This window comes from Folsomia candida, unplaced genomic scaffold (genome assembly GCF_002217175.1).
Source record: "Folsomia candida strain VU population unplaced genomic scaffold, ASM221717v1 Fcan01_Sc025, whole genome shotgun sequence".
Taxonomy (NCBI): Eukaryota; Metazoa; Arthropoda; class Collembola; order Entomobryomorpha; family Isotomidae; genus Folsomia; species Folsomia candida.
Window position 1 is genome coordinate 1,321,630 of NW_019091217.1, and position 12,695 is coordinate 1,334,324.

Sequence of the window (12,695 nt, forward strand, 5' to 3'; positions counted from 1 at the left end):
CGATTGAGACTTTTTGAAAATTCCACAAAATCCATTTTGGCCACACTCGTTTGCCAATTTCATACCTCAATGATTTGTGATGGCAATGTTTTTAGGTAAATACCTAAAAATGTGTTGAAAGTTCGATAGTAGTCAAGTAGTGGCTTATTATGCTAATTTAAATACTTTGAGCAAAACGTGAACGTGTGCGTGCCTAGTTTTCTGTTGCTAAAAAATTGAGACGGTTTGGGAAAAGTGAATTCTGCAGAGCTGTATTATCAAGCAAGTATACGTGGACAAATCTAATCCATCATATTCTCTGTGCACAAATAAAATCGCCAATTCGTTCAGTACGTTAGGTTTTGAAATTGTAAATAAATACAATTCACTATGCTTGATGTAAACCAAAAGTGAATTCAAGTAAATACTACAACATTGGAGATATTTACTATTGCTTTTCATCCTGGAATTTTTTTAATTCGTAAAAATTCTTATTTGATTTCAGCGTTCTGGTTGTCAACGTCTTTCTCCCAACGGTAGGTTGTACTGGGAGTAATTGTTTAGTAATTTACTAATTAGCAGTAGTTGCACTACTGCTGACGTTGTTATACATTGGATTGCATTGGAGGCAAAAGGAAGATTGATTAATTATCGTGGATGTATTATTTATTATTCCTTGAGGTGAAGATTAGTTTAGTGAACAGCAAGCCCAGCGAATTCCTTGATTCTTTATCCGGACAATGTTAAGGATGTGGTGGGCACGATGGAGTATTTGGATTGTGGGGTGTGCTCTCGCAACTGCGGTGGTTATTGGAAATGCATTTTATCAAAAGAAACAGTTTTATCCCACTGTGGTCTACATTACAAAGTCCAAACCCAGCATGGTTGTGAGTCTCCCAATATTTTATAGCTAATTCAAAATCAACAAACTGGTTTTGAATCAATTGTTTTTAATTTGAGTATTTTGTACTACTAGGTAATGTATGGACAAGCTCTTTTGTTTGTGGTCATTTTGGGAAAACTGTTCAGGAAATTGTTCTTTGGTCAGTTGAGAGCTGCAGAATTTGAGGTGAAGTTGTTCCCCAAATATTAAATATATGAGTTTGTATTACGACTGTTTAACTAATTATTTAACTTATATTTTTTATTATTTTCCTAACAGCATTTGGTAGAAAGATCGTGGTACGCCGTGACCGAAACTTGTTTAGCATTCACTGTTTTTCGAGATGATTTCAGTCCAAAATTCCTTGCACTTTTCACTCTACTCCTTTTTCTGAAATCCTTCCATTGGTTAGCGGAAGAACGAGTCGACTATGTACGATATTCTTTATCAGCTAAACAAAGTGAATATTATAAACGGGTAAAGTTTATTTTTAATTTTGGTGCAGATGGAAAGAAGTCCAGTCATCACTTGGGTGTTTCATGTTCGAGTTTTGAGTTAGTTCAATTGACAATCATTGCGTAGCATCTATACGTAGATTTTATCAAGTTGTTTTATATTATTATATTATTTAATACAGGTTTACTTTCAATACTACTCCTGATGGATGTCTACTTTGTGAATGTGGCTTATCAATCCACCATTACAAAGGGGGCCTCTGTCCAGTTAGTGTTTGGATTTGAGTATGCTATCCTTACGACGATTGTCCTTAACACGGTGGCCAAGTATGTGTTTCATGTTATTGACATGCAGAACGACACCCCATGGGAGAATAAAGCTGTTTTTGTTTTACACACCGAAGTTATCATCGGTATGTACACACTAGAATGTTTGCAACAATTGTATAAATCCTTAGTGCCTATTTATTGACCGGACGAATTATTTTTTTCCATTTAGGTCTGTTTAAAGTTATATTGTACGTCGTATTTGTAATGATTATGGTTCGAGTGTATACGTTACCTCTATTTGCTCTTCGACCAACCTATTTGGCATTACGGTAAATTAAAGTTGAATTATTATGTGCAATCAATTTTTTACTAGTTAACTAATGATGGCTAATTAATGTTAACGTGTTTTCCTCACTCAGAGCGTTTAAGAAAGCTGTCAACGATGTCATCATGTCAAGGCGTGCTATAAACAATATGAATAACTTGTACCCCGATGTGACCCAGGAAGAACTTGCCGCAACTGACAATGTTTGTATCATTTGTCGCGAGGAGATGACCGGAGGGGCGAAAAAGCTTCCTTGTAATCATATTTTCCACGTGTCCTGTCTCCGATCCTGGTTTCAAAGACAACAAACGTGTCCAACATGTCGTCTAAATGTACTACGAGTTCCTGCTCAACCAACTGGGGGTGCTGCTGGGATCCAAGGTGGAAATTTCAATGCCTTCATCAATCAGTTCCCTGCATTTGGAGGACAAGGAATGTTTCGCGGAGGACAGCAGCAGCAGCAACAACAACAACAACAACAACAACAAGCAGCACAACCTTTCGGAATATGGGGTGGCTTTCCACAACAATGGATTCCTCAACAACAACAACAACAAGGTTTGAGTTTAAATTCAGAACCTCCTTGTATTTGGTCTGGTGGTGGCGTAAATTGTGAATGATAAACTAATGAATATAAATGACTACACAGCTGGGGCTCCACAGCAGCAACCGATGCCGCCCACACGGGGAGGAGGAGCTGGTGAGCAAAATGACCTTCCACAACAACCTGCAGCTGGTGGTGGAGACGCGCAGCAGAGGCAGCAGCAGGGAGTTGACCCTACATTAGGAGCGAGGGGGCCACAAATACCTTGGAATAATGCTTTTGCCGCAATGGCTCCTCCACCATTTGCCTTCCGACCAACGGGTGAATCTTTTGGTGATTTCATGACTGCTGGAGGACCATCAACCCCATTTACCTTTCCTCCCATGCCTTACATCCCACTGGGTAGGTCTGATATAGCTTAATTCTTATTTTGTATCGGCCTGATATCACCTGATAACAATTGGCTATAAGAAGCGTTGCTAAATATATAGTAAGATTGTGTATTTTAATGGTTATAGTACCACCACCCCCACCACTTTTGCAAACTACTGGACTTAGTGATGACGACCTTGCTAGGATGGAAGGAGTGACCAGAGAAAATATAGAAGCTCGACTACGATGTTTAAGAAATGTTCAAATTCTTTTAGACTCTGCAGTTGTTCAGATGCAACAATATAGTGCTATTATGTCCCATCTCAAGTAAGTCGACGACAAACCGCTCCTACATGTTAATACATATACTTAATCCGAATCTGCTTTGAACTGATTACTTTATGGCAGTTTTTATTGCAATATTTAATATTTCTTTAGCTTGGCGACATCACCACCCACCCAATCGTCCACATCTGTCCCCTCCCCCGAAGGACCAGGCTTCAGTGGGACCTCCTCCGCCTTCCAGTCGAGCTCACAAACCAAATCTCCAGCAGCGCCAGTAGTAGTCTCTCAAGCGGAGTCATCCTCAAGTGAAAAGTTTAAAGAGGCTAGTACAACAGATGCCACTTCTAGTCTCCCTACCACAGAAACGTCGACCTCCTCCTCATCTTCAGTTCCTCTTTCTGAGCAGGACGAACTAAGAAAACGAAGACTGCAACGATTTACCACGACCACGAATCAAACGCAAGCTTCTGGTCAAATAGGAGGTGATGAGTAATTGTGAAGTAAAAACTCCAAACCACACGTTGATCGATAATAATTATTCATCTGTGTGTTATTGAGAAATTCATGTACCTCTTTGTCTTTGACCCATTAATTATTATACTTAATATATATATCCTTATATATCCTTAGATATCCAGCCCTTGCACAATTCTACTCCATAGATCGGTTCCGCAAAGCCCTAGTGCTGAGTGGCGTTCTCCATTAGGAACCCACTATTAACTGTATACCCTCTCTAAAGTATTTGCAAGTAATCAAGTGAAATTATTGTTATCTTTGTTACTATCCTAGCTTCTCATATTGTCGCTCAAAGTGGAGTCTGACAAAGTACCTAATCTTAGGTACGAATCAGCTATACAAACAGGCTGAGATGTGTATGTACATGAGCTGGATATAATAATACTGTCAACTGTGCGATTAATATTTGCAAGCCAGGCGATTATCATTGATTGCACGTGTTAAATTTTCAGGGAGAGAGAGAGAGCTTGATAATCTTGTACGTATCGCTATAAACTCATTCCCTAAAGTATGTAAATATTAATGTGTCTAATAAAGATATATGATTGTAAGTATGTAATTGCAGCATAAGGTGTACTAGGAATACATAAGTATGCGTAATATGTAACAATAAAAATAATAATAAATTTCGGGATATTTTTCATAATACAACTGCTTCCGTTTTATTTTCAACAGTGTTCCTTGGTATGAATTCTGCAATATAGTCGGATTCAAGGGGATGCAACTTGCCAGGGATAACAAGAGAATGGAGGGGAGGTCCCAGATCTTGGTTAACCATTTGATCAATGGGACATGCAACAATGTGTTGAGTGGGGGAACCAACTCGAGCCACGCCCAGACAAACGTCACCATTTGTTACGGGACAATCTAGACCGAACAGCCAACAAAAATGCACTTATATTAGAATATTCGACGATTATATAGTACGCTTGTGAATATAATCTCTGGAAAGATTTTGAAATACCATCAGTTGTTTGTGCGTTAATAATTTGTAAAAGTTGGTTTACAGCTTGAGCCACCGTCATAAAACGTGGAGGTTCGAACACGACTTTTCCTCGCATCATCGCATCTAAATTGGGTTCCTTGACTTTAATATCTGTAAACAAACAGCATATCCAGTATCACTATATGGGCATATTTAAATAAAATTATCAATGGTCATAGAGATTTTTCAGGCTCATCGAAGCTTTAATTACCTAAAAGGCAGAGCGTGTGCAACCCTCTGGCCTTATTCTGACAAATCTTGTCAAAGAAACTATCAGGTTTCCACGTATCCGTCCAAAAAGGGATTGAAACGGTTTCCCCAAAGGAATAAAGTTGCAGCCCAGTTGCACCAACAGCATTAAGAATAGAGGCGTTGTGCACGATTTGGGTGGGAATGCTGAGCTCTCTAGCTCGCAGAACGAGGTCCGTGTGGGTCGTGGCTCCGAACGGGTCTGGAACAGGAACAATACAATAATACACATAACCAGTCTGTGGTACATTTAACCGCTTAGCAAGTATCATATTTACATGACACGTATCTAATTTTAAAAAAGTTTAACAGTTCTCATTCTCAATCTCACCTCCAATCACTAAGAATGCCGCATTTCCCGTCTTTGCATGCTCTAAGATTTGGTCAGCCCCCTGCTCCACGAGGTCACGATCTGCAATGATCAACTTCTTTTGAAAGAAGGACTCCTACGCAGATATCAGTAATGTCAATTAGTATAGTACTCGCTCGCTATATAATAATCATCTTAAGTTAAGTATATATAACATACTGATTACTTGACTAGGCTATTAACATTCTTTCAACAACAAACTCACCATGTCCGACAAAGAGGTTGAAGTCATGATGGACGTGTATGACTCTAAATACACGTGCTCACAGCTTCGAACCATTTCCAAACCCTTGACCGTGATGTCAGAAGGATCACCAAGACCTAGTCCTATCAAATACAACATTTCAGGACAATGAATAATATTATAATATGGAAATATGAAATCCAAGTAGATAATGCAGGATAAGCAATGCAAATTGCATTATGCAATGTGCACACAGACTGCAATCTGAAATTAACGGTTGCTTGATTCCCTCAAAAAATCGTATCCAGTTTAGATTCCACTTGCCCCATGTGTGTATAAAACAGGATAGGTCAATTTATTTTTATTTATGATATGCATATCATCGCTGTTGGTGCAAAAGTTGTTCGTTGAGGAACCAGTCGGAAACAGAAGTTGTCGCCTTCAAAACCAATTGGAACACAAGTTGTCGGATACATTTTTTTTGTGTGATTTGATTTGACGATCAATCTGAAACATGGTGTTTTCCGCATTCTACTAATCTGACAAGTTATGTTTCGGACTGATTTCTCAACCGACGACTTTTGCACCAACAACTATGATATTACTAATAGTAATGTACTATTACAGCATAAGATTAGACGAGGCGAACGTTGTATAATTATCCATCAGAAATATCCCCCGTCCACGGGGGATATTTTTACACAGAGTTGATTTTAATTCGTTTATTTAATACATTTATTTCATGCTGAGAGAGGGGTATAGAATTGCTCCGAAGGGTCAAATCATCACATATAAGTTTAACCTGTAGATACATTGTATCTTCAGATTGAATCTGTAATATAAATATTTGTTCTTGCTCGTCATTCTCCGACTCTTTTACAAATATTATCCTATGGAACTGAACGCGAAATACTAAGTATGATTTAATATTCAATAAAAATTAAATATTTAGATGTTCTATCTAACTAGTGAAAAACGTAGTATAAAATAAAATAATGTAGACAGCCATATAAATAAACTCTTACATTTGTTATATCACAGCCTGTATATAATCATCGTATAAAAAGTTAGTAAAATGTTGGTCATGAAGTTTAAAAATTCATTCTTATTGATAGTAAATCGTGATGATGAGTGAAATTATGCATTGCAACAAAAAACACTGATATAATAATTATCGTAATCGCATCGTAATCGCATCATAGATATTTACCATACCTAATAAAATAGGAGTTAAGTATATTACAGAAAGACAAGTTAGATCATGTTTTGGAACACATGGTGTCAGTATTCTTTTGGGAATAATAATAATTACAAATTATTTATCCTTAATTGAGATACTTTCTACACTTTCTGGAACCACACGCGCAAGGTATTTTGTTCTCTTCCTTTTCAAACTTGTAGTCATACGTGAGTTCCTCCCCACTAAATATTTTACGAAGCGCTAAAATCACAATACGTTCGGCCCCGGACATCCGAAGAGGTTTAGACTCGCAGTTTGGCTGAAAGTGAAATCCCTCCAATTAGTCTAGCTACAATACATATTGGATAATTGGATTTTAGTACCACCAAGCACTTACTTCGCATGAATGGTTAATAAATCGGGCAGCATTTCCTTTCATAGTTGCATCAATAATGTGTTCATCATCGATCCGGAACATGTAACATCCAATCCCCTTGGTTTCATAAAACTTTTCCCTCTGATCGCACACTGGGGAGCGAATGACCTAGCACATCCATACAAATATCGTTAAGAACGTTCACCACAATTAAATTGTATCGTTAACCAAATCACCCAAGGTGTGTGTGTGTGCATACCTCTCCAGCATATTCAATAATTATGTCCCCCCTGTCAATGTCCCTCCGCGTGTAGAGTCCCCTCCCATGAATTATGGACCACATCACCACCAATGTTTTTTCTGTCCGCTCCTTTAAATTTCGGTATCGTTGTATCAATGGGATGCCGATAGGCTTCCAAATCTCCTCCCCCATCCTATTTACAAACCAAGAGAGGAGTGTATTTAAAAAAATGACTGGGAACATTTTCTAGATACTTTTCCATGTTGGGAAACTTACGAGGGCATCTTTTCCAACGGTTTTCTGTGTTTAGAAGCCAACCAGCCAAACATGTCAAAGGGTTTTCGTCCCGTGTACCCCTCTGTCCGGGCACAACCCGACTCAAACCCACTCTCATTGTCACACTGAATCTCTTTCCTGAGCGGGAGCTCCTTGAATGGTGTCTCCTTATCCGGTTGGGGCAAGTGGTTCAACAAGAACTGAACGGCACGATGGGTGAGGCCGAGCATATTAAACGTATGAACTGAAAGCAATTAGGAAATTATTATATCGATTAAATGGATTTAAATATAATGTACAAATTGAGTTTAGAATGCGTATGAGCATGGAGAAGAAAGTACCCAAAGGCACTGTGGTTGCAGGATACGAGAGGGGTGGAAGGTTCCTCTTGAGCCGAGTGCCTTGTGCCGTTTCAAAAATTTGGCACCATATGGTCCTCACGTCGCTCGATCGGAATATGACGGTGCTCCCATGCGACACTTCGTACACGACGACAGCTCGGTAGGCCTGCAACCCAGATATAATTATCAATAAGCAGCTTATTCAGAAACCTGTTTCTCACAATAATTAATTAAGAATGGTGTGTGCTAGACCACACGAAAGAGTTTTTGTTTCAACATTTACCAATTTGGGCGTGTCCTCGTGCACTGCAAAGTCTACAGGAATACTCGGAATGACGGAACTTGATCCTTCCCCACCCTCAGGAATGGTAAGATTCGAGTCCAGTTCGTCCCCATCCGGGTCTGGTGTGGGAATGATGTGAATCTTGGGCTCTACCACCACATTCGTCATTGTCCCTTCCAACTCCCCGGAAGTGATGCGGGCCGTAATCTTCAAACTCTTGAACTTGGACTTGGCCTCCGACTTGCTCGTCTCACTAATGTGCTTCACTGAATAGGAACCTCCCCGTTCATTCCGTTTGAGAGTGAGCTGTATAGGTTTAGGAGGACTCGTGGCACATTTGGCCGGCGAGGAGTGTGAGGTTGCAAGGGCGGCGGTGTTGGCCTTCTTTTTCTGTCGCGGACGATGAACTGCACCTTGGCCGTTATCCCATGAGTGGTGTAGACGGGCTGCTGGTTCCAAAGTTCCCTCTGTATCTTCCTTCTGAATCCCAAGTGTGCCACAAGGGGGAGTGTTATTAAAGGTGGTAGTCGTGGGGGTGGCAGTGTGGTGAGTATTATTATTCGGATTTAAGAATCCTTGAAGCGTGTCAACAGATTGAGATGCAAAGGTACTGACAGTACCTCCACTCAAACTGTTGAAGGTCGACTCAATCTGAGAAATTTGATGAGATAATTTTTGGAGAGGATGTTCCATGGGACGAACCACTGCTGTCAAAATGGGATTCTTGCGCAGATTGGGTGGAATTTGTTTCAAATGCTGATCCTGGAAGCCACTAAGATGGACTTCAGATTGATTTTTGCGAAGAAATTGATTCTGACTCTTCTCCAAAATCATATTCGCCAGCTGAGATTTGACACTGCCGAGCTTGCTTTGGGAACAAGTTGTGGCCTCTTCCACCACCTGTGGGGCTGGTTTAGGCTCGATAGGTCTAGGAACATGGGACGAAGTAGCAGGGAGGACCTTTCTATACTTTTCCATCCCGTGGTGGTGAGGCAGCTGTGGTTGGAGCACGATTCCGCCCGATGGAAATTGTTGCAGTTGGAAGGCCATGGTGGTGACTTGGCTGGGTGGATTGAGCTGCGGCGAAGCGGATAGGTCATGATGGGAAACTTGTGGGCCTATGCACTGACCCATGGTTTGCAGTTGAATCTGCCTCTGCAAGGATTCCAACATTGCGTTTTGTTGGACTTGCTGCTGTTGATGGTGTAATAGTGCAGCCGTTTGATGGTGATGCACTTGAACTTGGGATGCGTTGAGGAGTTGGGGCTGGGCAATTTTTTCATGGTTTTCAGTAATTTGGCTGCTTTGCCTCGTCGAGAAGGTGGGTGAGGTAGTCCTGAATGAGGGGTATTGCAACTCACTGGCCACTGATGGTGAGAGGATAGAACCATTTTGTTCCAGTTGGTTTGAATGGGTGGGTACAGAAGGTTGCTGTTGTTGATTCTTCTGATAACTTAGCTGGAGAGGTTGTTGTTGAGAGGGTAGAAAAACGTTGGGCGAAGAGGGCGGCGACGACTGGGACGACGGCTGACCAATCGACTTCAGATTGAGATGCTTTTGAACAAGTTCATTGTGGTACAGTTGTTGTACCTGCGTCCGATGAAAAGCATTTTGTTGTGCCAATTGTAACTGTTGGTTGAGACTAAGCTGTGGTGGGTGCTGATGTTGGGGTAGGTGTGGGTGGGGCAAACGTGGTTCAGCGTCGTGGTACTGGAGTGATCTGGGGGCCACATAAAGGGGGCTAGATGATGATAAAACTCCAATGTTCGGCTCAACTGCCCCAGACAAACAAGCCACGGAACTAGAACTTGGAGAAGAAGAACATGACTGGAACAATGGTTGAGCGGATACTGAAACAAATTCATCAGTGTTATTGGAAGAACCATGTAACTGACCAAGCGGATGTTGTTGGAATTGTGCTGATATTTGTGGTTGTTGCTTTGGGATATACTCATTATGATTCTGTTGTGAACAGGGTCGTTCTCGTTGGACGAAGGGGAAGGTTCCCGCAATAGTTGAGGAATGCGAGCGATGACCCTTATGTTGAGGGTTGTGATAATCCATGCCCTGGGATTGAGAGGTGTGGGGTGGAATGCTTGGATGTAGAATTTGGTGGCTAGGTAGAGGAGGTGACATTACTTGTGGTTGTTGAGTTGTTTTAATTTGGAAAGAGTTCAATTGTTGGGTCGAGTTTTGGAATTGGAGAGGGTAGTGAGGAGAAGCTACACTGTTTGAGGGGACTACCGTTAGTGGTGGTTGAATCATGGCATCAATATTACGACTATGATGAAGTAGCTGTTGTTGTAGGTCAATTTGAGACATACTTGCCGTCACCTCAGCGGCTGCTGACGGTTGGGGAGCTGGATGATGACCCCCATGACTCTGTTGGACGTTGACTTGTTGTCCCTGCAACTGGTGCTGGGGAAAGGTAAAGGTGACAGGTTGATGAGTTTGGTGAAAAGGAATTGGAATGTTGACACGAAACAATTGACCTGTGACTGTATCTTGAAGGATCGTGCTCATCTCATGTTGCTGAAGTTGGATTTGAGGAGAGGAATGTTGCTGCTGCTGCGTTTGTTGTTGTTCCACACGCTGGTATTGTTGAGTGCCGTCGTACTGAGGGAGATTAAGTGGTGGGTACACGTGGTCTTGTAAGGGTATTGTTTGGTGAGGAAGAGGTGGTAAAACTGGGGTTGACTCGTAGGGCTCCCCAGTTTTCTGTTGTTGAATTCCATTCTGAATTCGAAACGTGTTTGTATCCTGACAAGGTGACTGATGCTCATATCTTATCTGCGGCGACGGCCTATTTTCCCTTCCATCTAATGTTACAGGTGCAGGTGGTAACACCAGACGAAGAGGGTGTGATAGTCTTTCCATCGGGGTTTCTGTTTCACCAGTTTCTTCAACCTTAGCGGAATTATTTTCAAACTTCTGCTCAAGTACCGCATTACAGCTGTCATCATCACTCTCTGGTTCTTCTCCCTCCTCTTCACTACTTTCACTTCCGACGCAAGTGGGCATATGGTTCTGGAGGCTGACTAATTTACGGTACCTCGCATGACACTTGGGGCAAACAACTGGGTCGTCATCGTCATCAGCGATACTAGTTTCAGTTTCTTTCAGTTCTACTGATAAATTACTTCCTCCATTCAAATCGTGTCCAACCCGAGTCGTCACCAAACTAACTTTGGCTTCAACGTCGACAATATGGGTGCGTATCATTGGTTTATTGCTTAGATCAGGTAGTTGTTTCCCTTGTTCATATAGGCCTGCTTTCGACACCACATTATCCAAGTTCACCTTTGACGGCCGACCCCGATGTTTTGTCACCACGACTGACGTACCGGTATCGGGTTTATCGTTCTTCGATTTTGGCTCCTTGTTTGGTTTTGACACTCTTTTTACACTTAGAGATGAGGATGACGAGGTTGACCCTGTCCTCTTGCTCCTCGTCATTCTTGTAGAGTTATCACACCAAAAGGCATGGTTTTTTAGAGCATCTCCAGTTTCAAACGGTTTCCTGCACTTGAGGCAGGTAGCAATTGACATGGAAGAGTTGGAATCATAATGGCGATGGCGATGATGATTCGGGGCCGGCGGCGGAAGTAGTAAATTCTGATGTATTGTTGGTGATTTAGTTATCTCTTGTGACTTTGTTGTCCCTGTTGCCCCCTTTTTCACTGTTGGTGGTCGCCCTCTGCCCCTATGAATTTTAGAAGGGACTAAAGTAGTATCTTTATTTTCCTTGGGCGGTCGACCTCGCTTCCGCTTCGGTTTCTCCTTCTCAGCCATTACTTCTAATTGTTGTGAAGTATAAAATGTTTCTTGGGGATTTGTACTCTTCTTTGTTTTTTCTTTTATTGTGTGCTGTTGAGGACTTTTGCGTCTGGTTGCTTGCTCATTGTTTGTGTCTTCCTTCTCGTGGTGTACACTCATTTCGATGTATTGTCGAAGACGTTGTGAATTTCTCTTTCCAGTCCTCACATTTTTCTCCTCCTCGTCGTCCTCTGATTCTGTTCTGTCCGCGGAAGAATAGTCGGACGACGACACAGATCCTTCCTCCTCCTCTTCTGCGTAGTCGTCGTCCTGATCGTATCCACCGTCAAATTGAGGGATCCGTCGCATCCTTCTAATCAAATTTTCAGAAGTTATACAAAATAATAATGTGTATACATACATCCTGATACATATCACTACCTTTAATACAATTACCTTTCTTGCGACTTTCTGTAGTGTCACTTCCCCGCCTTTTTATAATATTTCTAAATTACTTTGAGTGTCATCTACTCTTTGTTTTTTTCTATTTTCCACACAGATCTCTTCATGTCTCTCCCCCTGGAAAATCAGAATTACGTACTTATTAAAATAACACCCCGTCGTTCCCTGGTGGTAATAAATGCATGGATTTGTACCGCGAGAGATGGGATGACCGTGGCCAAGAATGTTTGGAGGGGGCCGGTGAATGATGGGATTTAAAAAGTGACACGGTGAAGGGGACCCAAACATCAACAACGAGCAGATGAAGTCCGCTCCTCCGGCTCCGATCCCAACTCACCCCTTCATGATGTGAGTTCCTTCATC

The 12,695-nt window shown here is 41.6% G+C and overlaps 3 protein-coding genes across 6 annotated transcripts; 1 reads left to right on the plus strand and 2 right to left on the minus strand.

Moving 5' to 3' along the window:
• The first annotated feature begins 197 nt into the window (after positions 1 to 197).
• Positions 198 to 4,263, plus strand: LOC110859228 (E3 ubiquitin-protein ligase synoviolin A). Of its 3 annotated transcripts, none has more exons than XM_035859403.1 (13): positions 198 to 399; positions 485 to 515; positions 661 to 866; positions 956 to 1,048; positions 1,142 to 1,294; positions 1,368 to 1,416; positions 1,500 to 1,730; positions 1,817 to 1,916; positions 2,007 to 2,470; positions 2,562 to 2,858; positions 2,975 to 3,155; positions 3,267 to 3,595; positions 3,744 to 4,263. In XM_035859403.1, exons 3-13 carry the CDS (start codon positions 720 to 722, stop codon positions 3,773 to 3,775), a joined length of 2,076 nt encoding a protein of 691 aa, XP_035715296.1. In that variant the 5' UTR covers positions 198 to 399; positions 485 to 515; positions 661 to 719; the 3' UTR covers positions 3,776 to 4,263. The 3 variants fall into 3 exon arrangements, with proteins under 3 accessions (XP_035715296.1, XP_035715297.1, XP_035715295.1); XM_035859404.1 differs by having other exon boundaries at positions 667 to 866; XM_035859402.1 differs by having other exon boundaries at positions 485 to 866.
• On the minus strand, positions 4,264 to 5,703 carry LOC110859232 (diphthine methyl ester synthase). The gene is made up of 5 exons (XM_022108123.2): positions 5,439 to 5,703; positions 5,195 to 5,309; positions 4,826 to 5,065; positions 4,594 to 4,725; positions 4,264 to 4,496 (listed from the first exon to the last, which is right to left on the minus strand). The coding sequence occupies exons 1-5, from the start codon at positions 5,574 to 5,576 to the stop codon at positions 4,270 to 4,272; spliced, it is 852 nt and encodes a 283-aa protein (XP_021963815.1). The 5' UTR covers positions 5,577 to 5,703; the 3' UTR covers positions 4,264 to 4,269.
• A 421-nt stretch (positions 5,704 to 6,124) lies between these two features.
• Positions 6,125 to 12,683, minus strand: LOC110859227. 2 transcript variants are annotated; one of them, XM_022108114.2, is made up of 8 exons: positions 12,527 to 12,683; positions 12,327 to 12,449; positions 8,115 to 12,240; positions 7,832 to 7,997; positions 7,491 to 7,734; positions 7,233 to 7,407; positions 6,995 to 7,141; positions 6,125 to 6,916 (listed from the first exon to the last, which is right to left on the minus strand). In XM_022108114.2, exons 3-8 carry the CDS (start codon positions 12,237 to 12,239, stop codon positions 6,743 to 6,745), a joined length of 5,031 nt encoding a protein of 1,676 aa, XP_021963806.1. In that variant the 5' UTR covers position 12,240; positions 12,327 to 12,449; positions 12,527 to 12,683; the 3' UTR covers positions 6,125 to 6,742. The 2 variants fall into 2 exon arrangements, with proteins under 2 accessions (XP_021963806.1, XP_021963805.1); XM_022108113.2 differs by having other exon boundaries at positions 8,115 to 12,243.
• Positions 12,684 to 12,695: the final 12 nt, after the last annotated feature.

Bases quoted from the DNA above. Each gene is read 5' to 3' on its own strand.
- LOC110859228 (XM_035859402.1), top strand. From the start codon at position 720: ATGTTAAGGATGTGGTGGGCACGATGGAGTATTTGGATTGTGGGGTGT. The intron at 1,049-1,141 runs GTGAAGTTGTTC...TTTTCCTAACAG, and splicing joins TGAGAGCTGCAGAATTTGAG to CATTTGGTAGAAAGATCGTG. The intron at 1,917-2,006 runs GTAAATTAAAGT...TTCCTCACTCAG, and splicing joins CCAACCTATTTGGCATTACG to AGCGTTTAAGAAAGCTGTCA.
- LOC110859232 (XM_022108123.2), bottom strand. From the start codon at position 5,576: ATGTTGTATTTGATAGGACTAGGTCTTGGTGATCCTTCTGACATCACG. The intron at 5,066-5,194 runs GTGAGATTGAGA...TTCCTGTTCCAG, and splicing joins GGCATTCTTAGTGATTGGAG to ACCCGTTCGGAGCCACGACC. The intron at 4,726-4,825 runs GTAATTAAAGCT...GTTTGTTTACAG, and splicing joins GCACACGCTCTGCCTTTTAG to ATATTAAAGTCAAGGAACCC.
- LOC110859227 (XM_022108114.2), bottom strand. From the start codon at position 12,239: ATGCGACGGATCCCTCAATTTGACGGTGGATACGATCAGGACGACGAC. The intron at 7,408-7,490 runs GTAAGTTTCCCA...GTTTGTAAATAG, and splicing joins CCGTTGGAAAAGATGCCCTC to GATGGGGGAGGAGATTTGGA. The intron at 7,142-7,232 runs GTATGCACACAC...TGGATGTGCTAG, and splicing joins TTATTGAATATGCTGGAGAG to GTCATTCGCTCCCCAGTGTG.